Raw genomic sequence first — 27,309 nt, forward strand, 5'->3', positions numbered from 1 at the left:
TATGTGGCATTTTGACTGTTTATTTTGTAGTTACTAAACTCATGAAAACTGGTCTGTTTACAAGTTCTTAGATACTTTTTCGTTATTGGTGAAATTTGGGGCAAAGTGCAAAGTGTGAGATAAACTTAGATCCCGCTGTGTTTTTTTAGGAATTCAAAATATTAAATTTGTGTTTTTGTTGGAGCTACAACGTTTTTCGTCTAAGCGGAACATGATATTTAATTTTAGATAGTGACCTTTGGAGTAAAGTCAGTAAAGCAGTGATCTGTGTACCAGTGAGGTTTGGTTAAGTGATTTATTTGGGACAATCTCGACAGGCACAATGGTTTGTTGAATGTCTACAGCAGTAGAAAACAATGTAAAAAAATAAATAAATAAATATAGCTTCTATTGCTTGGTGGGCCTCTAGTTTGTTGAAACCTAATGAAATTGGAGTAGCTGACCGGAGGACAGCAATAAGGCAAATTTGATGTGGTGTTTAATCTCATTACATTACCTATGACAGTAGTACTGTACATAAGTCTGTGTAAAATGTAAGGTGTTTCTTTTTCTTGTTTTTTTCAAATGCCATTAGCTTTCATCCTGCAGTCCTAAAATGATAAAGGAAGTTCTCTTGTAGAGCATGAGGACAATACCACTTAAAGTGTTTCAACCAAATTCAAATGAGCCACATTATCAATCTCATTCAATAACCTGCACCTTTCCTCAGGAAGAGAGCTATTCTACTTTTCACCCTCTGAGTCATCAGTGAAAAATCCTCTCCCTAAAAGGCCTGGGACCTACAGTTTTTGGCCCTGTTCAGCCTTTGACTCTGGCTGTCAAAGCCTGGCCAAGACTCATAAATGCAATGAAAAGTTTTTGTGTGGGGTTTGGACAAAAACCTAGATAATTTTAAAGCCCAAAGGGAAGACTGCCTAGACCAGCTCTGAATAAGTGGCTTCCGTCTCCGGTCCCAATTTCTCATCTGGATGCTGATGTTAGATTAGGTGAATGTGCGGGCCTAAGAGTCCTTGGGAGAGGGAGGGTGGGAACCACTGTTTTAAATGTAAAAAAAAAAAAAAAAAGACTGAAGGAAAGGGGAATGTTTGGGAACAAAGTGAAATGCTCCACTGAATTTGAAAAAACAAAACAAAACAAAACAAAACAAAACAAAAAAAATAACTAGAGACTGTAATTTGCAACGTTCACATGTTAAGAATTTAAGAGAAAAGTCACTCGTCGTTTTATTTGTTATACTGTAGCCTCATTCCTCTTTCAGGAATGACTACGTATTATTATTTTATTTTATTTTTTTTTGTAATTTAATTTTTGGTTATAACTTATGTAATGTCTGTTGATCTTGACCTATGTAAATGGATATTGTGGTTAATTGTATATTTTAAAGTTTTGAGTCGTGTGTGGTTTTTAAAAATAAATCTTGAATATTTAGCTGAACTTGAACTATTCATATTTTTTTTTTTTTAATATTGCAGATACCTGTGTCCGGGGCAATATAGAGCATTATTGTTACTACATGAAACTGCTCACAATGCACTTTCCACAACCAACAGTATTACTCACAGTTAGTAAGTCCTACAAATGCAGTTATGATGCTCTCAAAATGTATGCTGTATGACAGCTTGTAATACTGCCAAAGTGAAAGTACATCAGCAATATATGAACACTGTTCTATATGATCAATATATAAAAATGTGTATTTATTTATTTTTGTAGTCAGTAATTTGATTATACGTATATTTCCAAGCAGCACAACATCATAAGCATATCAAAAGCAGCTAACGGGCTAGCCATGGAGATCCCATTTTATCACAATAAAAGGTTACATTAACTTAATCTGGATGCATACATTACAACTGCCTGCAGCCGTCAACAGTTTACGCTTAATTATCCTCACATTCCTGCATAACGAGTAAAGCTGAATATCTGGAGTAGAGTTTGAAAGGACACGTTTAAGGTGGAGCTGCAAAATATCTGAGAGAAAGGACTCCTTCCTCTTAGACACAGAAACAACCCATTAATGCATATGCAATTATTCCCAGAGATACCCGTGTCCAAGTATAACATGACATTGCTATAATGTTTAACATATTAAAAACTCTGATTCAAACGAGGTAATTGTGAATCAAGTACGCCTATGTTGCCTCTTGGGGCGCCATTGAGATAGCCTTTTTTTTCACTTCCGTGAAGAGTTTGCAACCAATGCAGTACAGGATTCAAGTCATATGATCTTTGAAACGCTGCTGTTCACAAAATTTGAAATGTGGTAAACGACAGCTGAACTGCAAGTTATGATATTGTTGAATCAATCAGTGGAATCGACGTCAGTTAACACGAAAACAGCTAACATAAACGGATCCTTAAAAACTGCAGAGTGAGTGTATCTCCTAGAATGTAAAAGCGTAGTAAATACTTTCCAGAGGTCATCATGAAATTAAACTTCTTTCGCTAGCTTGTTAACTGGACAAACGACTAAGGCAGTCTGGTCGCTAGCTAGCTTGGGTAGCCTAAGTAACTGTACTAGACAGGACAGTACAGTACAGAAAACTGAAGTTAGCTGACATATCAACTGCGAACTGATGTTCACTTGGTGTTAGCCTCAATTAGCAACGCAACCTGTGAAACATCGTACGTCATAGTTTGTAAGTGACATGCCCAGAGGATTTTCCAGACCACTGTAGTTACTTCAGTAGCTAAATTGACCTGGACTGTACAGTTAGGCCAGTTTTTGCAAATAAATGGTATGCTGAAAGCGCTCTACGCGTTACTGTACCTGCTTTATTGTCTTTTTTCTGGAAATTTGAAACCCCAACTTTTTCATTTAGGACATTTGGCCTGACATTTTCTTCACTTTGAAAAATGGCTTCACTAGCCGACGGTGGTAAGAGTCTAGTACTTTTCTTCGATTTACACATGCTATGTCGATTATTCCGCAACAAGATTTTGTAAATAAACATAGCTGTTTTACAAGAGATTAGTTCTGAAATAATCGGACATTGTTTTGAAAACCTCTGGGTGACACAACGAGCTACCTGTTGTGCGTTAAAATGCCCCTTTCCTTCTAGAATTTATCTCTGTGGCCGAAGAGAAGTTCGACTTTGACATTTCCCTGTCACCAGCCAGGTTTGTTTAGTTTGCTGAGATCATTGCTTAAATGCTATATGTTTTGCACCTAAGAATTGCCCTTTGACCATTTTCTACCTGCTAACAGTTCCAAAGGAAATGAAGAAGATGATGAGGTGTTCCTTGGGCCAGTGGGTCACAGGGAGAAGTGTATTTCTTATGGACTAGAAAACCATTTGAAAGAGAGTGTGAGCAGTGGGGCCTCAATGGGTGAGGAGCCGAGCTGGAGCCCTCTCAGGGGGGAGAAGTTTGAGGACATCTGTATAGAGGCCAACCTGCTGGCTATGCACCTGGAGAGAGCCATAGACAAGCCCGTAACAGAGGTCAGCAAGTCCACAGCTGACCAGCCTGTGGCAAAAGAAAAGTTTGAGGAAGACTCCAAAGCTAAGATGAGCATTTTCAGCAAGCCGACAGATGTGATCAGCCCCATAAAGCGAGACACCTTTTGTGTCCAGGACAGCCCCATGCACAAACTGCCACCCACCATCCAGCAGCGCATGCTCAAGACAAACGGTGCCCATGGCCTAGCCAAGCCATGTCTCAGCACATCCAGCCCAGTGAGCCAGGCTAAGGCCCAGCAGCTGATGGCACTGCGAGGCAAAGCAATTTTGACCAGTGGTAGCCGAGTCCTGCCCAACAAGCCTACAGCCCCAGGCAGTAACAGACTGTCCTCCTGCGCCAAACCAGCACACTCTGACAGGCCCAGACTTCCTCAGCCAAGCAAAGTAAAGCCACCTCTCTCTGCCAGCATTAGTTTTAACTGAGGGGCAGCCAGAGAATTGCTAAGATAATTACTGTGTGCTGGAAAGCATGTAACAATATGATGCTCAATTCAGAACTGGTACAAAATAAACTAAAATTTGACAGATACTGCGATTGTCTGTAGAGTTGCTTGGCTGGATCTCTTTATGTATTTGTTTATTTGATGTTAGGTTTGATACTGAATCCAAATGCTTGATTTTTTTTCTGAGCAGCTTCCCAGCAGTAAAACTGTGAACAGAGCAGGTTCTGCTGAAGACCTGCTGTCTGACACGGCCAGTGTAGCGTCAGACGTCAGCTACTCCTCACTAAACACCAGTCTGCTCAGCAAGAGGAGGGCTCCAGCCACCAAGAAGGTAAAAGATTAAAGAACTCACCAGCTGGTTAACTCGGTATCCTACATGAAGGAATTGTTTTTATGTTAAGAGCAGATTTATTCTGCTTTATAGGAAAATGACTAAGTAAGTCATTTCTGTGAGTCCAGCAGCTGGTCGTGGTTTGTCTTGGAGGCAACAGGGAGAGTTTTATCAGGCTATTAAAAGTGCTGTAGCTGTGTTCAGTTTAGCACAGTGTTGTAGATATTGTGAGTTTCTGCCATGCATTAAAGTATTACTGAAGTTGTTAACCTTGAATTAATGAACTGTCAGTAGGTTTTGTTTTTTGTTTTTTTTGAAACTGTGTCTGCCTGATGTTCCTGTTTCAGGCTGCATTGACAGGTTCCACTTGGGGTAAACCTGGTCCTCTGCCAAACAAAACAGTGGTGGATAGAAGGATAAACACCTCTTCGTCCTCCTCATCAGTCTCCAGCATCAACTCCAGTCTGACTGCCTCTCCTACTGGTAAGACCTTTGTCCTGTGTGTTCCTTGTTGTTACCCTCTAAGAAATATTAATTTTCACTTATAGAAGTGATTACAGTTGTATAAGTGAATCAGCTACAAAGGAATTCCTTATAATACCAGTTTACAAAGCCCAAGCCACACAAAGGTGCTCCACTCCTCCAGAACTGGATTCTCTGAGGAGTTTGGTGATCCCGTGTCCAGAGCTTATGAGTGTGTTTCCTCTCTCTGTATGTGCTCTCCAGCCAAACTCAACTGCTCCCTCAACTCCAGTATGAGTGGCCGAGGGCCCAGTGGTGTGAGCAGACTGCCCAGTTCTGCTCTGGGCACCGCCAGAAGCCGCAGGTCCTCTGTCATCAGCAGAGCTTCAGAGACCAAAGCCACAGGGCGTTTGTCTCTGTCCACACAGGGGAGAAAAGACTCCAAGCCTCTGTCCAAACCAGTCAAATCCACCCCCATAAAGAAACCAGACCCCGTCCCCACTCCTCAGCAGCAGGCCTCTGCCAGGAGAGCAGTGGAGAGGACAAACTCCACCACTGCCAACCCTACACTGTCTGCCTTGACCAACAGCATGGTCAAAGGTCAACCCAGAGTGAAGGCGTTTGTAGCACCCACACCCACAAGTCATTTAAAGGGACCGCATAGGTCAGAAGGTGAGGAATGTATTGCCACTACCCCTTTTCCACTGACGCGGTGCCGGTGCCTGATCGAGAACCGGAAGCCTAGCGTAAAAGTAAATTTATGGAAAGCAAGCAGATGCATTCTGTCCGACATTATTTTTTCCCCACTGAAATTACCCAAACTTTCGCTACATAGCGTTCGGTTCCCTAACCTGTGGAAATGCGGGCTGGTTCTCAAAAGGCACCTAGGCAGCACTGGCTCCGCACCGGCATGGGCACCACACCAGCACCGTCCTAGTGGAAAAGAGCTACACATGTCATCTCAGTGTTTATTTCTTTTTTATTATTATAAGTAATATATGTGCAGTTCTTGGCTGCCCCCGTTTGATAATCTTCACCATTCAACACCTCAAATAATTTTGTATATAAATATTTATTTTTGCTAATAACATCATGTGTTTCAAATCATTTGCAGTGGTTTCATCTCCTGATGTCCCTCGGATTATGAAACCAAAGAGACTGATGTCTGCTTGCAGTGTGGAAAGGTAAAGAGACACTCTGATACCCCTTCCGACGATGCTCCGATGAAGCGTGTAGTTAATTAATATGCAGTTAAATTTCAGATGTCTTAACTGTTGTGCTCTGTACACTTAATGACTGTCACTGAAGCAGCGTCTGAGGTCATGTTTGCATGTTTCATGTCATGTTGTGTAATATATTAAAATGATGTGATTGTGGGGTTTCCTGTCATTCCTCTCAGTATGAGAACTTGAAAGGGAATGTTGCCCTTTTTGACTTCGGAGCTCATACTAGCCCTTGCCTGGGCTTTTGTCAGTGCCTAAGACAGTTTTTAGATCAAACAGAAATTTGACTGTTTTCTGGGGTTTTCATCAAAAACTCAAATACATTTAATTTCATCAAAAATTGCATAAATATTAACGGTGGTGGCTGTGTCCAGAGTGAATTTCTGAAATGATGATTTTGAAAATGTGACTTTGGTTCAAGAAAGAAAGGAAAAGCAGTTGGTGTGGCGTATCATCATGTTGGTGTGTTTGTCGTTTTCTCTCAGAAGAGTCAGAGTGAAGCTGTTACAATTATGTTTGGTCTTTAAGACCAGATGTAAAGTTGTTTTCTCTCTGTCACATTGTCATGGTCATACATTAATATCTCAGAATGCATTTCAAAATATAAAAAACTCAATATGTAGGTGAATATTCATCCACGGACAGATTGTGTCAGAATTGTGTTGTCAGATCTAATCTGAATTGGTTCTTCTCTGTCTCTTTGTAGTGTGGCGCAGCAGCCTGAGAGGGCTGCTCCCGTGGGCTCCCAGACACCCCCTGCTGGGAGCATCAGGTCTCTCCAGCCTAAATTGAGGAGACCCTTGGCCCTGCCCATGCCAGTCAGCCGCTGTGTCACAGGGATCCCCATGCTGACCCCGAAAAGTGTGACCCACCATGGCAAGCCAGCCAATCAGCACACTGAATACCTGCCCACCCCTGCCAGAAAGACCAGCTTCACCACCAGGTGTGTTCCAGACATACTCACTAAACACCACCATGTTTATCGTCAGCCTTAAAACAGTGTCTCTCTCCTCACTGTCTTAGCCTCTGAATGCCACTTCCTGTTTCTTCTCCTCCTGCTCTAAGCAATGTTATTCCATTCAAATTCACATTTAGATGGAATACACTGTTTTATACACTTGAATTGTTTCTTTTATACTGGAGTCATTCATCCCGAACAAGAATTTGAGCAGTCACTGAGCATGTTGCATCACTCAGTTAGTGTAAAGTGTATGGGAAATTATGACTGTGAATGTGGTTGTGTAGTCCAGCCCAGCTGAAGGAGAAGCAGCAGCAGCAGAGAGTTCCAGAGCTGGGTACATTGGGAAGGGAGGCGGGGGAGGTGCACGACTGCCCAGCTGAGCCCCAGTCCTGCTCCATTCCCTTTTCTCTGGACGATGACTGTCAGGAACTTACGGTCTGTGAGCCAGCAGAACCCAGCTCTGAAGCTCAGAAACCCTCTAATTCCAGCTCAGGGTTCCACACACTCACAGAACAAGAGAAAACCCAGGATCAGACAGGCACCATGGAGTCGAAGGAAGTCGCTGAGGTAACAGGAGACATCCTTGCTCACAGTTTAGTGTGGACTTTAGAATAGTGAACAATGACTTAGCATTTCTAACATGTTTCTGTTTTTTGAGTTTACCTGAACATGGTCTTACATTACCTTTATATTAACTAAAGTAATGTGTAGGATACATAGAGCGGAAAAGGCTGGAGAACAAGTGGGAATCCAAAACTACATTTTATCTTTTCAAGCTTGTGTCAAGTTGTGTTTCTCTCGTCTGCCTAATCTGAATTTGAGGAAGATGTGTTTGCCTACATTGATCTGTATGTTAATGTGTAGTTGGTCTGCCATGACTGTGACTGGTGTGACACTGTGATTGATTGACAGGTTCTGCTGGTGGATGCCCCTGCCCCTGTGATAAAGCCAGAGGAGAGACCCCTGATTGATCTGTCCAACACTCCTGACCTCATCAGGATGTCCTCAGCCAAGCCCTGCGGTGGACAGGTGAGAGAAGAGAATGTAAATGTATTCTCTAGATATCTTATCAGTGGATTTACGGCATGTATGGATCATCAGCATACTGTCTTAGGACTGATCCAGTGCTCTAATCCATATTCAGCCTATGAGGAAATGAACAGCTGTAGTTATGAATTCAAAGTGATTTTTGAAAGATAGGGGTTTGGTTTGTGTCCAGTTTAGCTGTCAGCTACTGGACTTTCAAATATGGATTTCTCAGGACATAACCTTGTGAAAATGTCATCTCTTGTAGCAGCTAAGATAAGCAAATATCTATTACTTAAAATCAACATTTATAAACCCAGTTTTGAACTGTTGTCCGTCTGAAACAGTTTTGCTGTGTGGACATATTCAGTCCATGATTCTGGTGGTTTAATAGCCTTTATAATTATTTTCTCTGTGTTTTAGAGGGTTTTTTTTTTTTTCTTTTTAACTTTGAGTAAGAGCTACTCACTCAATGTCAAATACAAAAAGTCAGTCTTTTTAATTATGCTGAATATTGTGATTTGAAAATGTCCCTGAAGATGGATGTTTTACATCTGAATTTGCAAATTTTTTTCTGTTCATAAGCCGAAAACTTTTTTTATGTTTAATGTCTTGCAATCACATGCGTGTATGCCGAATGTCTTTTGGTTATGTGTGTATATGTGTCTCCCTCTAGCTGATTGACCTTAGTTCTCCTCTCATAAAATGGAGCCCAGATGACAAGAGAGAGAACGTGCAGAGCGATGCTCCTCTGATCAACTTGTCCTTCTAAACAGCCTACACATCAGCCTGAAACACAAGGAAAAGAACACTGAGCCTCTGGGACTGGGTGACAGTTTGACACAATAATTGATTATTGATTCATGACTTGAAAATCTGTCTGGCACGAATGTATATTTTATATGTATATTAATTTGATTATACATCTGAAGTGATTATTTCAATACTGTAGATGAAGATGAATTTTGTCTGTCTGTTATCTCTCAGAATAAAGACTCTTTATTCTTTACATGTTTTCTCCTAATATATGAATACATTTTTTAAAATAAAAAGTTTTGAAGCCATGAAAAATGTTTCGTTTTTTGATATAGATCAACTTTACATTTTTGTTTTTGTGTTTGAAATTGTTGCATCAGTTTTAGAATAGGTTGGAGGATCTCTTTATGAGGTAGCTGTATGAAGTTGGTATGATAACCGATTCTCTGTGGTTTATGTCTGGAAATCCACGTGTGTTGCTGTTCGTTTCATCATGACCAGGACACGCTTGCGTGTTAGAGGGGTAATTCAGACTCAGTGGATTACCTCGGTTCATCTGTGAGAGTGACAACTTCTCTTTTAGAAATTTGCCTGTGGTTCAACGACACATTAAATATGTTATCAACGTTAGTTTACAGATTTAACTGGATTGGTCGGAAAAATAGTGAATTGAATCTCTCTGCGACACTGTTGCCTTCAACAGTACGAGTTTTCAATTAACCCTGCATTACCATTGATTGTATTGTCCACAAGAGGGTGTTGCCCACTCTATGTTTTGTAGTGGTCTCATAGTTTTACATTTTGTACTTTCTGAAATCAGTCCATTCATAATAATGACGGCAGAGGCACACATTTAAACTCTGCATTGCTCCTGAAACTGTAAACTTTATTTTGACCTATTACGCTTTCAAATACAGACTGTCACTATAAACATACTTTAATGATTGCTTAGAAAAGTTCAGCGCACAGTGATTTTGATTGGTACAGCTAGCTGTTTAACTTATCTATGCATAAGCGGAAAAAAACTTAAATACTGCTCGTTCATATGAGTAAAGTGATTAAATGCCTATCATAACGTGTTTTTGTTGTTAAGACAGTCTGCTGGTCCAAATATCGTAAATCTGGTTTAAGCATCACAGGCATATATTATTTTTAAATTGATTTAACGCGTCCGACAAGGGTTAATAGATTGCATTATTTCTAACGCCTTTGTTAAACTGTTCGGAAGACGGGCGTCATTCGACGACAACTCCCCTAAGACCACAGCCCACGAGCAGGTTCATTCAAGTTACTTTCGGTGGAGTGGAGCGAGAGAACGACGACCCGCTGTAGGAGTGATGGATGAACGCCATGTGGATGTTACATTGTAACCTGGTGAATTTCGAACCCATGAAATAAGTTTGTCCAACTACAAGTATTCGGAAGTTTAAGCGATGAACATTTTTCCATTGTTCTGTGAATTTTCGTGGATGAAATGAGTTTCAAGCCATGGAACTTCAGAGATGGCTATGGTTTGAATTTATTTTTTTTATTCGCTGGTGTGGATGCTTCGACTTACACTTTCCAGACACTTTACAGGCAGGAGCAACGCTGGCAAATGTTTCTCTTGGATCAGGATGGCTTTACAAAATAGACACGACTCTAACGCCACGTTCTGTAAGACATCATTTAAAGATTGGGAGAAATGACGGTATACTATCGCTTTTCCGGAAAGTTCATTGTTCACGTTTAATGAAGAATCCTATGCCACTTTACGTCAGAATTTCATCTTTGATGTCCAACAATTCCGTTTTGGCAAATTTCGATGCATTTGTGCATGGGCAAAACTGTTTTACTAAACACCACCCTACTAACCTTAAGAGTAAGCGCAACGTCTACATCTATCTTCGGTCAGAAAATGGGACACAGTGTTTTTCCTCAAGTATGTTACTTAAACACATATACGAACATTTGCCTGTAGCCATGCGGAATTTACAAATTTCCTGTACTAAGTGCATGGACAAACACAAGGAGGATGTTTCAAATATCGGGGGATTATTTGTGAACAGCGGCCGCTGTCTTCATCACCCAGAGGGAGCCGAGTTGGATTTACTGTGCACTGTGCCCAAGTTGCAAAACAGTATTTTATCTGTAGGTGTGAAATTACAAATTAGAATTTTGCGCAGGCATGTACTCTCAGGAGATCCTTGGGTGAAACGAAAAAAGAGAAACGTGAATTCAGCTCCACAGTTTCAGTTACCCAATTACCAAGTGTCTGTACCCGAGAACGAGCCATCGGGAACCCGAGTTATTACGCTGAAAGCCTTGGATACAGATGACGGAGATGCTGGAAAAATTGAATATGATATAGAGGCCTTGTTTGACAGTAGATCAAACGATTACTTTCAAATTAACCCCGATACTGGTGGCATTACAACTCTGCAGGCATTAGACCGGGAGGTGAAAGATACGCACGTCTTCAAAATCACTGCTACTGACCGGGGAACTCCAAGGAGGTCCGCAACAGCGTATCTCACTGTCACAGTGAGTGACACCAATGATCACGGACCTATGTTTGAGCAGAGTGAGTACAGAGTCAGCATACGGGAGAATGTTGAAGTAGGTTTTGAAGTGATTACAATCAGAGCCACTGACGGAGATGCTCCATCTAACGCCAATATGATTTACAAGATTGTCAGTGCTGACGAGCTCACTGAAGGTTTTGAAATAGATCCAAGACATGGACTGGTCAAAACTAGAGTTTGTCCAGACAGAGAGATCACGTCTCATTACCAGTTAATTGTGGAGGCCAATGATCAGGGCAAAGACCCTGGTCCACGCAGTGCCACGGCCACAGTGTATATCTCTGTTGAAGATGAAAATGACAACTACCCTCAATTCACTGAGAAACAATACGTGGTCCAGGTGCTGGAGAATGTAGCCGTGAACTCTCAGGTGGCTCAGGTGAAGGCTACTGATAAAGATGAAGGGAACAATGCTAGGGTTCATTATAGCATCATCAGTGGGAATGTGAAGGGCCAGTTCTACATTCACTCCCCGACTGGTGTCATTGATGTCATCAGTCCACTGGATTATGAGATGATCAGAGAATACAGTTTGCGGGTAAAAGCACAAGATGGTGGAAGGCCACCACTTATAAATAGCACAGGTCTGGTTGTTGTTCAGGTTACAGATGTGAATGACAATGTCCCAATTTTTGTCAGCACACCTTTTCAAGCCTCAGTGCTTGAGAATGTTCCCATTGGTTACTCAGTGATTCACATACAGGCTATTGATGCAGACTGTGAAGATAATTCCCGTTTGGAATATGTGCTCACAGACACATCCCCTAGTTTCCCTTTCATCATCAATAACAACACAGGTTGGATCACAGTTTGTGCAGAGCTTGACCGAGAGACAACAGAATTTTACACTTTTGGTGTGGAGGCAAGGGACCATGGGGTTCCTGTGATGTCATCTTCAGCCAGTGTCAGTGTGACAGTCCTGGATGTGAATGACAATGTTCCCACTTTCACACAGAAGCTTTACTCCCTTAAAATCAATGAGGATGCAGTAGTGGGCACCAGTGTGTTGACAGTCATGGCTGTTGATCGAGATGTGAACAGTGTGGTGACTTACCAGATCTCCAGTGGGAACATACGGAACAGGTTTGCCATCACTAGTCAGAGTGGGGGTGGTCTCATTACCTTGGCATTGCCACTGGACTACAAACAGGAGCGGCAGTACATGTTGACAGTGACAGCTTCAGATGGCACACTCTTTGACACAGCGCAGATCTTCATAAATGTCACTGATGCTAACACACACCGCCCTGTGTTCCAGAGCACCAATTACCAGGTTGTGATAAGCGAAGATCGTCCTGTGGGGTCCACTGTGGTGGTGATCAGTGCCACAGACGAGGACAGTGGTGAGAATGCTCACATCACTTACATCATGGAGGATAACGTGCCCCAGTTCAAGATCCACCCAGACTCAGGTGCCATCACCACCCAGATGGAAATTGACTATGAAGACCAGGCCTCTTACACTCTGGCCATTATTGCCCGTGATAATGGTATTCCCCAAAAGTCAGACACCACATACGTGGAGATTATAGTGCTTGACGCTAATGACAATGCACCTCAGTTCTCAAGGGACATCTACCAGGGCACAGTGCTTGAGGATGCGCCTGTATACACAAGTGTCCTTCAGGTGTCTGCATCAGACAGGGACTCAGGGTCAAATGGGAGACTCAGCTACACCTTTCAGGGAGGGGATGATGGTGAAGGGGATTTTTTCATTGAACCCTATTCTGGGATTATACGAACAGCAAGGAAACTAGACAGGGAAAATGTGGCTGTATATACCTTAAAGGCTTTTGCAGTGGACAAAGGAGTTCCTCCTTTAAAGGCAGCAGTGGAAATTCAGGTGTCTTTACTGGACATTAATGACAATGCACCTGTATTTGAAAAGGATGAGTTGCACATTTACATAGAGGAGAACAGTGCAATTGGCTCTACTTTGGCTCGTATCACTGCCACAGATCCAGATGAGGGAACCAATGCCCAGATCCTTTACCAGATTGTAGAGGGGAACCTCCTAGAGGTTTTCCAGCTGGATATCTTCAGTGGAGACCTGACTGCACTGACCGATCTGGATTATGAGTCCAAGAATAAGTATATGATTGTGGTTCAAGCCACATCTGCTCCTCTTGTCAGCCGGGCCACAGTGCACATTCACCTTGTGGACATCAATGACAATGACCCTGTTTTGCAGGACTTTGAGATCATCTTTAACAACTATGTCACAAACAAGTCCAACAGCTTTCCCTCTGGTATTATTGGAAAGGTGCCTGCACATGATCCGGATGTGTCTGATAAGCTTATTTACAATTTTACTGAGGGAAATGACCTGAATCTCCTGATCCTGAACCAGGACACGGGGAACCTGAGGCTGAGCCGGATTCTGGGCAATAACAGGCCCCTGGAAGCCACCTTGAAGATCACAGTCTCCGGTGAGACCGCTTTAGGTTACAGACTTGCCTCTTTGGCCTTCTGTCTTACAGAGTATTACCAGTGAGGTGCAAAATGTACTTCAGAGTCACATTTAGGGAGATAAAGTTGATGAACATACAGCATGCTCAGTCTTACAAGTTTTTGATGATTTGACTGATGCTGAACACATCCTGATTCACTCTGCCGGTGCCATTTCCTCTTTCTTATTAGACTCTCCTGTCATGAATTATCGGTATTGCAGAGGCTTGACATGTCTAACATGTTCAGACCCCAGAAAGTCCCTAGAAAGCATGTTTATGGTAACACATCCAACCCAAAGTCTCCAGAGAAGCACGTGTGTGCTAAAATACAAAATCAGCATTGTAACAGTATGACAATGTGAACAGAGTTTGATTTTGTAGTAATCATCATAACTCTGCTTTCTTAAATCAAGATTACAGACTCTGGCTTTGGTGCAGTGAAAACATTTAAACATTACAAAAACATTTAATATCTTATCTGACTCTGCCAGCAGGCCTATTCTCAGTACTTTATGCTCATTTTAATCAGAAAACATTCAGAATATTCTGGCGATGAAATAGGGAACTTATCACAAATCAAAAGAAATTAAACTCTTCTGAGCATGTCCAAGCTCTTGTGTGTATTGTATTGCATATCCCACCACCTAGACACAAATATATAAGCAAAATACTCATATTATTTTGGAGAAACTGGTTGAATCTGTTGTAATAAGTGACATGAATGATAGTTTGAGTCCTGGACAGTTAGAGTTTGGTCATGCTCCCAGTGCTGTCCTGGTCAGCCCTGGTCACCCTGGTCATGAGTTGTGAATTAGCATAGATGGGCAGTGAGTGAATGACCGCTCCTTTTCTTAATTTTATTTGAGGAAATTAGCCATGGCATGTGCTGCTGAATAGTACAGAGACAAATCGTTTCGATGTACCAAAACATGGATATGGTGAAAGAGATGGTGAAATGAACAAAAATGCTCATTTTTTCTCACACATTGTTTGGAACTGAGGTAACACTAAACACCATGGTTTCTTTTCTATTGTGACTAAAATTTGCATTTAAAGGGTCCCTCTAATTCTGATTTACTGTTTTAGCAGTGTAAAAGGTTTTGAGGATGTGTTGGAGTGGTATGAGGTGTGTTTCTTTAGTTTGTCTGGAGGTTTGATCTATGATTCCAATGAGAAGCAAACATTTTTAGACGTTATTTCAGGCATAATAGAGTTATTTGAGTATTTCAGTTTGTTTACATAATATGCCAAACTAAACTGCAACAATGCAATATTTCAATATTAAATGAATAGATTATTTTAACTGATAAAATTATTCTGATAAACTGATTCTTTGTAGGTGGCCCACATAGAAGAAATGGTCTCTGTGTAACAGAATGGTAGTTGCTTAGGGAGTGTCTGTCATCCAACTGCAGAAAAAACATGCAGAGAGTTTTGTTGTGTCGGTTCAGAAAGGTTTCGGCTTAGCTTCCTGTTTTAAATCATTCAACCATTAAAAATCAGGCTTTCGTCCAGACACTGAAGAAAGCTGAGCCCATATCTGAGGAAAAGTGCAATGTTCTCTTTAAAGACCATTTTAGGAAAGAGCACAGGGTTGTCTGTATGATTGTCTGAACTGTGTGGAATGTAAGTGTATCATTGCTTGGATGATTCAGGGTGGAGTACTGCGTGGGCAGTCTGTAAGACATACTGAAAGACACCCAATAATACACTGGAGATTAGTTCCAATATGGGAACTAGTGATGGTCCTGCAACACTAAGTTACTGGTGGTCCAACCTGGTCTCCTTGGCATTTGACCTTGGTTTTGAATATCTTTCAAGGCGCTTCAACATTCACCAGAATGAATTTCCACAGTCTTTTTCATATCTTGTCCATCCCTGTGGCTGGTCACCCAATGGACTGCCAGTATAGCTTAACCTCTGTCTACTGTCACCTGCCTTTCCAGTGTCTTTTCCTTCACATACATGCACACACACACACACACACACACACACACACACACACACACACACACGCACACACATACACAATGCCCAAGTAGAAGTTACTCTTCTATTGTACACTACTGAAGCATCATGGAATGTCAGTGGATGATGCCTGGGTTTTAATATGAAGCAGAACTCTTGATACATAATCCTGTAGCAGACTCCACATGTGCTTTGATTGTATGCTCAAACCGTGGTTGTCTTTGCAGTGCAATTGTTGCTGCAAATTTGCGACTATAATATTCTATTGACAGGGCTGAGGTTGAGGACATGAGCAGATGTCAAACATACCATCAGATAGCAGAAGCAAAGGAACAGGGCAGGTGTTTTCACAGAATGAGGGGAAGTTGTAACCTCCGAGATTTTTTTTTTCTTTTCTGACTATCCAAGTTCTGCATACCCATTGTAGCAACAGAGTCTCTTTCGGTTTCTCTCATGGCTGGTACCAAAGGAAAGTCTGAGGTGGAGAATTTGAGAAGTTCTGGCTCTCATCTGCTGTTGCCATAGTAACTGGGGCCATTCTCAAGCTCTTGGTAATTTTGTTGTGAGAGGGGGTGCTGAAGCATGAGGCCTTTTTTGTGATCTGGGGTGAAAGGAGAGGGGGGGAGGCTGCGCGAGGGGGCTTCTTTAACATAAGGAGCAGGGACGCGTTGTCCCCATGCAGATTTCTGTCACAGAAGACAAAGCTGTTTATGTGCTGAGGACTTAGTGGAAGGGACTTAGTGAGAGAAAAGAGCGTTTTTTTGTTTTTATTTCATGTCTGCCGTGGCAGAACCAAGCTGAGACATGGATCAGTAGAAGCTCATGGTAGGGTAGAGGCTGTGCTTTTCAGGCATGTGCACCATTCACATCAGTATTAATGGAAATGACAGTTTCCCAAATGAGCCCCCAGTGTCACCATAATTTTTAAATAAGATTGTATGGGACTGGTTCTCATTTTACTGGTTTGAAGGGAGTTTGATAAAGTGTTGCACTGCTGAGTTGTGATCATTAGGAGTGTTACTTGCTTGTGAACAGGGAAATTAGTGCACTCCCCTTAGACTTTTTTTTTTTTTTTTTAATTTTCACACAGCAAACAATTGGTTGCCAATAGAAACCAAAGGCGGTTTGACTATGCAGCACAGCAATATGTAGGTGTAGGTGAGACTTCCCAAATACTAAGGCCAAAGGCCATTGTCTACTCTACTGCTATGCACCAACCTCCACACTCCTCCAGAACAGAGGGAAAGGAAAATGCATTCTTGGATGTTTCAGTATTCTGTGGGAACTCCTGTGTCACTCCCCACAGAAAAGGTCCAATATAGGAAATCAAGAAAATGGTGCTTCATTTTCCTGGTTTCTCGGTGAAAGTACACAGTTAAAAAAATGAAAATTCTCTGAATCCTTTATAGTTTACTGATTAATGCCTTACACCATTCATTCCTTTCCTTTTTCCCAGCCTTGTGGGGATGGTTTTAAAGCGATGCTCATAAACTCCGCAGCTATGGTAGCTGGAATTTACCTCACACAGATTTCTGACACTGCTTTGCGTCTCTGCAAAGATCAAAGCAGACTTTCTACCAGAAATATTTAAAAGAGCCTGTGGGAGATTTAATAGCACAGGTCACAGAGTGATCTCTCTCTCTCTCTCTCTCTCTCTCTGTCTCTCTCTCTCTCTGTCTCTGTCTCTCTCTCTGTCTCTCTCTCATTTCTATCTATGGAGGAAGAGCTGGGAGCATGCCTTTTCAAAGATTTGTACAGGGCCTGATTTAACACTTTAACACCAGACAGGTTTTGGTCATTAACAACAGAGAGTGTACCTTGCCACGTTCCATCCAAGTCTGCCTGAGGAGAGGAGGGTTTAATAGGGCTGCAGAAAGAATGCAGTCCATGTGCTAAAAAACGTGTGTGGAGGAAAGACAGAATCAAAGTACTAAGGCAACTAATATGAGCCAGAGTAGAGCAGAAAATTGAATCATGTTTCATCAATTAAGATCCTCTGAACTCAGTGATTTAATACCCTGTTCCAATTCCATGTCTTCCATACAGGGCGAGCAGGTTCAACTGATAACATGTTTATGTGAGCAAGTATGTCTGCAGAGATTTAAAACTTTATCCTAAAATTGGTCAGTTAGTAAGTAAGTAATTCTTAAACAAACTGACAAACACATTCTCACTCTTTTGTGCACTGAGCAATTTATGACTCTAGGTCTTACAGTATCAAGCATACAAGAGGAAACACTTGTTAGGAATGACAAGAACCCCACAGAGTGGAAAGAAAGGCTAAGAAATAAATGTTTATAATACTTCATGCAAAGTATTTAACCTACCACTGACATACAACAATAAAGGTAATCACAGTTTCTGCTTTTTCTGTCATGAAAACATTGTGATGTTTCATAATTGAACTGAGTGGGTAGTTTAATTTTTGATAGGTGACATCCATAAGAGTTTGATGGTAGTATTTGCATAGTCCTGGTCCCTGTCCATCAAACTGGTGAATGTGTTTTTTCTTTCAGGCCCTGTAGGGAGACCCCACTGGTCTCTTGCCCTCCCTCATGATGGCCTCTGTCTGTGTTCATTTTGCTCATTGTACTATTGAGGAGATATGGCCCAACTCTGTAAATATGTAGGTCAGCCATCAGTGGTGATGTTGGCCGGGACACTGTCACAGGCTGAGGAGGAACAGAAAAAGGATCTGACTTTTGACTGTTTTTAGCTAATTGATGCCTATCCCTGATTGCAATATCTCTCTTTTGTCAGATGTCCTATATATCTTAAGTTTTTAGGAATTTAAAGGCCAGACAGGACTTCAAATACATATTTCCCTCCTGGTCACTTCAGTGTGCATTGCTTTAGTCTGCCTGCAATCTGGTTTTACCTCAGTTAACCTAAAGGCCATTCTTAAACGGATGATGAATGCCGTGACTCAGTATGAGAGATGTGCTTTTATTTCTGACGTTTTCTAATGACAGAAATAGGGAAACTGAATAATATAAATGCCAGTTTAGTTTGTAATGGAAAACTTGGGTTAACTCTGACTGTTGCACACAGTTCATGCACTGTTCCATGATAGCCCACACATCTGGGATTCAGAATTCATGTGTGTTCAGCATTTGGTGACTGTAGATGGAGGTCCATGGTGATGTCATCGATCATGAGTCGCTGGAGAGGTGAACAGAAGGATCAATCAACCGCGTGCCTTTGTGGGTAACTTGACACAAATAGTGGTACCTGGCTGACTCACGATAAGCAGTTGTTAGCTTGACTGATATCAGAGGAAATCTGTCCTGTAGATTAGGAGAGGAGAGGGGAACATTTAAATAAAAAAATAAATAAATGAATAAATAAACTAAGTCAAAGCCTGGATATGGGTTTTGTTTTACTGACAGCCCTTGTAGAGTTTGTACAGGATGTTCGGACGTCTGTTGAGTTTGACAGACTTGTCATTGCTGGAGTTTGATCTCATGGACAACTCCTGAACTTGCAATTTTGAAAAAAAAAAGCTTTTTTTTGTTGTTTGAAGTATAGTTGATGCAGTCGGGTGAACTATTGGGAATAAACTGTTCTCTGAAGTGCTTCACATGGCCACAACACAGTGGACTGGTGGGTGTTTTATCCAGAATGGAGAAAGTTTTCTGAATTTTCACAATGATGTAATCCCGTGAAATGATGCTTCTTGATGTTCTTAAATCTCTCTCTCTCTCCCTCTCTCTCTCTCTCTCCCTCTCTCTCTCTCTCTCTCTTTCTGTTTGTGTGTGTGGGGGGGGAGGGTGCATGCGTGTGTGCGTATGAATGGAAACTGGAGGTACTTGTGGTGTCTGTAGCTGTGTTTAGGGGCTGAATTGACAGTATGTGAGAAGACAGTGAATCAGGGTGGAAACATGTTTTCATTGTTCAGTAATTATACTAGACTGCATTCTCATGCTAAAGGAGCCAGCACACAGAGCGGCAGGGGTGAGAGGAGAACACAAGGGACTTCAACAATGTTTTTGACATTGCCAGACAATGGACAAGGAACTCCACAATGTACTGAGCAGCTGAAACAGCCTAGAATTCTCTAGAATTACACTGACCTGTTTAAGTTACACTGGGCAACAGAAAGTGTTAGGAATTGTTTTTCAAGGATTTGAAGTGAAAAGAAATTATCATTTAAATGTCAGAAATTACACAGGAATCATGAAGGAAAAAATAGAATTATAATATATTCTCAGTGAATTATAAATTTTCTTTTGCTAAGCACAGCATTTTGGTGTTGGTTCTCAATCTGGAATTTGATACTAGTCCCATCAGATCGTTGTGTTATTTTTTTACAAAGTCTATGTTAATGGTTATAAGGCTTGAATAATTTAGTTATAAATTGTTGCCTTCTGTGTCCCATTCTGTGTCATTAGTATGAGAAAAAAATCTAACCAGCTGTGATCTCTGGAACTTGGCTTGGAGACGGTCAAACCAGATCCTGAAAATGACTGATGTTGCATTAGGTTCCAGTTCAGGTCACAATAACCCGTAGATTTGTCACACAAATTTTTACAGTGGAGCTGGTAAGCATCTATGCCATGGGAGTGTTTAAGGTTATGACAGATGCATGAGCATAGGGCTGCCCCCAATCAAAGATTTTCCTAATTGACTAGTAGTTGTTAGTTCAAGCCATTAGTCACTAGATGTCGTGCGTTTATGATACTAATTTGATGATTTAAATATATATATTTTGGGGAAATCAGAAAATGGGTTGAGTTCCAGGACTGAGAAAGAAAGCTGTAAGTCACATTATTAACACTGTGCTACATTACAGAGAAATACAAACCGCAATAAAGAGCCTTTAAAATATACATTTTACAAGCACATGCATGAAGCGAGCCGCCTGTTAACAACAATGCTAACGGCAAGAGGGGTAATGAGTCTGAATGTGTTGGAACAGCCAGAAAGATTCTAGACATCTCAGATTTTGTTTCCTCAATGTGGTCCCAACACTCCATTTCACAGCGTATGAACTTGTTACACCAACACAATAACTTACAAAACAAATGATAAATAAATAAAAAAAACAGCCTTTTGTTAACAAACTAAATTGAACAAAATATCTTCATTTCGTCCTTTACATGCTCGAAATGATCCCTCACTTTGGATGATTTCCTGTCCAACATAGTCTAATAACTTCCATAGCTCCCGAATGGAGTTTGAGGGTTTTTTTTTTTTTTTGCGACTAACCGACCAATGAAAACTTGGTCGACTAAGACTCTTCTCACTGACTAACAGTTTGGTTAAGGGGAAAGCCCTACATGGGCATGTTTTAAAGTGAAGTATACTGGTGTATCCTCACATCAGATTTTGCTCTAGGATGACATTTTAACCACCTATGATTTTTTTTCAGTCATTCATTTACCTGAAATTTGAAATAAAATTGGTATTGTTTGTGAAAATGTATGTATTGAGTTGGTGTCTCTTTTTCCATCTTGGGCTGACAGTCTCTCTCGTTTCAGATGGACTCCATCAGGTCTTAGCTCTCTGTACACTGCGTGTCATCATCATCACAGACGACATGCTGACCAACAGCATCACTGTGCGTCTGGACAACATGTCTCAGGAGCGCTTCCTGTCCCCTCTCCTCGGACTCTTCGTTGAGGGCGTGGCCACTGTGTTGTCCACCAGTCGTGACAGTGTCTTTATCTTCAACATACAGAACGACACCGACGTCAGCGGCAGCATTCTCAATGTCACATTTTCGGCTCTGCTTCCGGGCGGCACTCCAGGACGTTACTTTCCATCAGAGGAGCTGCAGGAGCAGCTCTACCTGAACCGCACCCTGCTGAGGCTCGTCTCTGCCCAGCATGTCCTGCCCTTCGACGACAACATCTGCCTGCGAGAGCCCTGTGAGAACTACATGAAGTGTGTGGCCATCCTGAGGTTCAACAGCTCTGCTCCTTTCGTGGCCTCAGACACTGTGCTCTTCAGACCCATCCGCCCTGTCAGTGGACTGCGGTGCCGGTGTCCAGATGGGTTTACTGGGGACTACTGTGAGACAGAGATAGACCTGTGCTACTCTGGGCCCTGCCAGAATAACGGGAAATGCCACAGCCGCGAGGGAGGGTACACCTGTGAGTGTCCAGAGGACTTCACTGGTCAGTGTCTGGTTCCCACCTCTCCTCTCATGTTCTCTCATCAGTCATTTTTCTTAACTGTGGTATCATTGGCCGATAAGAAGTTGAATAAATTCAGTAAATTGCAATTATTTTTAAATGAGAGAATTTCAAGGACTGACTCTCAAAACGTTTTTCTAGGTAAAATAATTCTAATTATATTTGCATCATCATCCTCATCCTCAGACAGAATGGTCTGAAGCAGTTGATCCCGGCCCTAAGGCTGGGCAGACAGGGGCAGTGTTTTAAGTGTTTTAGTGGAGTGAGTGTGCAGATGAACAGATTCCTCTTTGGATCACTGTATGATCCAGAGAGGTTCTTTCCTTGTGGGCTCTAATTTCTCTGCCACAGTGCAAAACTCAGTGGGCCTGTGTCTTTCTAGCCCCCGGTCATAACCTGATGTGTTGACAGGACAGTTGGTAGTATTTGTCTTAGGTTTCTCTCATTACAGGGAAAGGAGTCTCTGTAATTCCACTCTAATAAAGGATTATCAGTGTGGCAGTTGTTTCATTACTGCCTTGGAACTTTGCTTTCTGTGTTCAGATTGGTACTCTGGACCCTGATCTTGTCAGGAGAATGGCAGTCAGATAAAAGAACATATTTGATTGGCCCTTTTATTTGTGACACAGCATTACATATGTCCTTGCAGGAACTGTTTGGTGCATGCTTGTGTCTGTTATGGTTTATTACAGACTTGGCTCATTATAACATCTTCTCTTGCATGTATTACAGAGAAAAGACATACTGGCAGGAATGCCTCAGTTAAGCATTTAGACAATCTACCTCAGTGATTTAGAAATTGAAAAGCAGTTAACCTTTAGAAGGTCAGGCACTGTTCCCTGACTGAGCATGTTTGTTACAGAGAGCACATCTCTAATCTGCTGTGACAGTCTTAAACCATGCCGTGACGGCATGACAGCATTAAAGACGGTGAACGGCGGATGACGGGGGAGGAAACGAAGCATGTTCATGACTTTAATTAATACCATGGGTATTGATTGGTTGCTTTGACATACTTATGTTGATGAATGTATTGTCCAGCCAGTAAAAGATTTTTAATAGAGTTGTTAGTAGTTAAACAGACATATATTTTTGAAACAATCTGAAGCATTCTTTTCATGGACCTGATTTTGTGTCAAGAATGATTGAAAGAAATCTAAAACAATTCAAACTGCACTATCCAACTGTCCAAAAGGACAAGGTAATGATTTCAGCCCCTCTGACAGTGTCATGTGTTTGCGGTCATAGATCTCAGGTCCCCCTGTGAGGAGTGGAGTGTGACAGGGACCAGACCTCTCAGACCACCAGAGCTAGTCAATTGTGCCACGGCTGCTATGGCGTGAGCTGCTGATTTCGTTCAAGAGCAGAGGTCAGACAGGGTCACTGAACACAGTGGTGATTGTGTAGTACATTTGTAGGCACAGAACAGTGGACTCTGTCAGAGAAAATGAGGGCATGGCAGAGTTTTTCTATACCGTAAAGTACCACACTGGATAAAGTGAATGGATATCTTTGAGCATTTTTGATTTCTTTTGCAAAGATGGCATGCAAATGAAACAGACTGTGTGTTGATATTCTTCTACATCTTGTTTATGCTCACTTTCTCTCCATGTGTCTAGCCAGGATAACTCATTTCAGCAATTGTATGACTGATGTTTAAAAACATGAAAACATTTTAAGAATTGCCAGGGTTTCTGTCTTACATGAACTAATAGTTGATCTTTCTGAGACTTTTCATCTGTTCTTACATCTAATCTGTCTTTCACTGCACTTAAAAACAAAAAAACAAATTTAAGAAGTTTCTTTTTTACATTGTGTTTTGGCATGCAATAAAAACACAAAACAAAACTTTGAGTTGGTCTTTTCTTTGTAAGTGTGGCTGAAGACAGCTTAGATGTAAGAACAGACCAAACATGTGAAAGAGCATGTGTTCCAGCGCTCTTTGCCTCAGAGAGAACACAGTTCTTTTTGTTGTACTTTTTACTGTTTGTTCACCTTTTGTGGTTCTGCAGGAATCCGTTGTTTGTTCGTGGTTCTCACATTTTTTTCTCCAGGTGAACATTGTGAGGTGAATGCACGCTCTGGACGGTGTGTGCCTGATGTGTGTAAAAACGGAGGCCATTGTGTTGACCTGCTGGTTGGGGGGTTCTTGTGTCGGTGTCCTGAGGGGGAATTTGAAAAACCGTTCTGTCACATGACCACACGCAGTTTCCCTGGGCAGTCCTTTCTCACCTTCAGAGGTCTTCGACAAAGGTTCCACTTCTCTGTCTCCTTCATGTGAGTATAATTTCCATATCTCTGTTGCCTCACCCAACTAGGCACATACAAGTCAATCAGTTTTCCTCTTCAATCTGACTGGACTTTCATTCTTTTACCCTCTTACTGGTACTTAATATTGAACTCTTACTTACCATCTCACTGGACTCTAACTGGACTCTCCTCTTACTGTTTGTCTGTTGTCCTGTCCTGTTTTTCTGTCACTTCATGTAAGACCATCCAACCATCCATCCATTAACCAATCTCCTATCCTCTCACCTCCTCCTCAGGTGAAACATGTGACACATCTTCTTGCCTTCTCATTATTCTTTCTCATTATTCTGTTTCATTATTCTGTCCACCTGCTCATACTGACAGCATAAACAGAGAGATTTTCATTTTTAAAAAAATTGTTTTCATGGCAATGCTGATAAATAGTTGAACTTGGGGATGACTGGGCATGTTCAGACACATCTTTCTTTCCTGTTGAGTCTGATCCTAAAACTACAAAAATGAAAAAGAAAAAAAACCCACACTTTTGTTTGGTTAGGTGCTGAACAAAGAACTTGCCAAAAAAGTAAGGAAAGATCACACTCTCTTTTCTCCAACACTGTTTTTTTTTTTTTCAATTTAGTGAATGTTTCGGCAGCAAGCTCCCTTCCTCAGCATTATGGGGCCGTTAAGAAAGAAATAAATATACAAAAAAGCCTAAAACAAAATCAACAAAAACAAACAAACAACAACAAGGACACTGGAGAAGAAATGTGTGTGAGACTTTTCCTAGTTTTTCTACCTTTAAAACAGTCAAAGGATCCTGTCTCTTCGTGATATTTTTAAGGGACAGGGAAGGTCTTTTGAACACTCTGAGTAATCAGTTAGGCCTTACTCTACCACCTCATACACTATATATGAATGAGTGGAGTGATCCTGTTTGTAAATTCTCCATGAGACTATGTAGACAAAAAAATAATAATAATATAACATTTCCATAAGTTCATAAGTCCAGTAGGCCAATGCAGTCATGCCTCAGCAGATAGGAAAACAGGAAGCGTGCTGTGTTAAGGCATTTGTGTTCAGTCTTCCTGTGAAGTTGCCCCTATGCCATATGGCATGTGACACCTGTCTGAGTCCGAGCCCCCTGTGTCCTCTCTGCAGCCTTAGTGAAACTTCCACAGGTTGGTCTCGCCATTTTCCCATCTCCATCCTTCTCCATCCATCCACATCCTTTATCTGGCTCATTTCCCCTTTAACTCCTCTCTTTTATTTTCCAGCTCCATTCAGTTATTTTTCTAACATGTTCCTGTTAACTGCGTGTTTCCGCAGTGGAAGAGTGTTTAGATACTTGACTGTCTCTTATGTTCATTTCTTTTAGTGGCTGTGAATGTGGGTCGCCCTTTTAAAACGGTCCTAAATTGTTGGGATAAAATGTTTGGTATGAAAAGATGATTAAATGGTCATATGTTCTCTGAATAAGATAAGATCTTATCCTCTAATCTCAAAGCTGTTATCTCTCTGTAAGGTTCTCCACTTCTGTATTGTTTCTCTCCTCTCTGTTGAATCTGGATGAGAAAATTAAACGAAATGAGGTGCATTCTTTGTTCTTGTGCCTACAGGTTTGCCACTCGAGAGAGAAATGCTCTTTTACTGTACAATGGCAGGTTCAACGAGAGACACGATTTCCTTGCCATAGAGATTGTTGAGGAGCAGATCCAGCTGACCTTCTCTGCCGGTGGGTGTCCGACAGCTTTCCCTCCCCAGTCCCTTTAATCCAGTTAGTGATTTCATTGTAAGGCTTCAGTGCCTCTGTCATGGCTGGCCTGGTCAAGGTTAGGGTAGAGAGCTGAACTGTGTGTAGTTAGGTGTGGAGGTCAAGGGGTAGTCTGAGGCAAGGTTTTTGACATTCTTAGCACACATAGATGCAGTGAAATTTGTTCAGTGATATTTCCAAAGCTCAAAGCAAGACATGAGCAGGTCTTTATGTGTAGAGAACGGTGATGCCCTGGAAAAGGAAGCAAAAAGCCATAGGCCACAGGAACACACTTCCTCTATCTACCTGTTCCTTTGTTTTCTCATGCTGTTCTTTCTTGTAATCTTTGGCCTGAGTTCAGAGCATTTGTGGTAGCAGTTATCTCACTGCAGTCAACTGAATGCTTTCACACATTCAGTCTGTGGGACTGGGTGGATGACTTGTGTGTAGTGTATGCTGTTGTGGGTCAGTGCTGCCAGTACATTTCCTCACAGTGAAGACACTATCAGGCCCCTCACTGTCTGCATCCGTGAGGAATGCCGACAATACAGAGTCACTGGTGACTGATGAATTCAAAGATGTCAAAGGTCACCTACAGTTCTGAGAACTTAAACGAAAGTGGGGGTGGAGGGACACAGGGGTCATGAGATATGTTACATTTACACATGGAAGGTCCAAGACTCCACAGTCACACATTAGACTACCTTCTCTCCTCCCATAATGCTCTGCTTGCTGTGAGCGCTGGACTGGAAGAGTGCTGTTCATATTAAAGTCTCCCTTTGTGTTCTTTTTATCCAAACAAACACAACACAATATAAAACACTCCTCAGCCTTAACAGCTATTTTTGTGCAAGGTTTGAGACAGAAAAAAAAAAAATTCATGTTGTGAATATGAAATGCTGCATTCCTCTGATTGTCATGGTATGTAAATAGTTGGGCTGCCCCTGGCCAAAGATTGTCCTAGTCGACTAGAGGACGTTATTTAAAGGCATTGTGTGTGTATATATATATATATATATATATATATATATATATATATATATATATATATATATATATATATATATATATATATAATATTTTTTTGGGGGGGGGGGCATCAGAAAATGGGTTGACTTCCAGAGCTGAGAGAGAATGTTATAAGTGACATCATTAACACTGTGCTAGATTACAGAGAGATACAAAACCAAAACCGTAATAAAGAGCCTTTAATATATAAATTTTACAAGCACATGCGCGAAGCGAGCCGCCTGTATACGACAGTGCTAACGGCTATTCCGGTGATGATTCTGAATGTGGCAGTGACATCTGACAGGTTCTCCCAGGCCGCCACACAAATAGACCATTAAATATAGCTGCAAGCAGCAATGTGGGGACCAAGCAGGGCAGAGTTGACATGGTAACTTGATCTGATTTTGTTAAAAGCATGGCTGTAAGCACTGATAGCAAGTTTTAAGACAATTGAACAAATGCAAGAATCAATTTAGCTAAGAGAAACACATGAACACTTAAGAGTCAAAAAGT

At 41.5% G+C, this 27,309-nt stretch overlaps 2 protein-coding genes across 2 annotated transcripts in view; both read left to right on the forward strand.

Annotated features, from left to right (window-relative positions):
- Window positions 1–2,856: 2,856 nt before the first annotated feature.
- On the forward strand, window positions 2,857–8,679 carry gtse1 (G-2 and S-phase expressed 1). The gene is made up of 11 exons (XM_030765266.1): window positions 2,857–2,878; window positions 3,063–3,120; window positions 3,209–3,863; window positions 4,092–4,235; window positions 4,583–4,736; window positions 4,962–5,369; window positions 5,812–5,881; window positions 6,627–6,863; window positions 7,166–7,448; window positions 7,794–7,910; window positions 8,584–8,679. Exons 1-11 carry the CDS (start codon window positions 2,857–2,859, stop codon window positions 8,677–8,679), a joined length of 2,244 nt encoding a protein of 747 aa, XP_030621126.1.
- Window positions 8,680–10,151: 1,472 nt separating this feature from the next.
- celsr1b (cadherin EGF LAG seven-pass G-type receptor 1b) overlaps window positions 10,152–27,309 on the forward strand; it is a 67,985-nt gene continuing 50,827 nt past the window's right edge. Inside the window, exons 1-4 of the mRNA XM_030764957.1 lie at window positions 10,152–13,656; window positions 21,126–21,764; window positions 23,837–24,059; window positions 25,652–25,767. Coding sequence (XP_030620817.1) covers window positions 10,152–13,656; window positions 21,126–21,764; window positions 23,837–24,059; window positions 25,652–25,767 — 4,483 coding nt within the window. The remainder of the gene's footprint in view (window positions 13,657–21,125; window positions 21,765–23,836; window positions 24,060–25,651; window positions 25,768–27,309) is intronic.

Source organism: Chanos chanos, chromosome 2 (genome assembly GCF_902362185.1).
Source record: "Chanos chanos chromosome 2, fChaCha1.1, whole genome shotgun sequence".
NCBI lineage: Eukaryota > Metazoa > Chordata > Actinopteri > Gonorynchiformes > Chanidae > Chanos > Chanos chanos.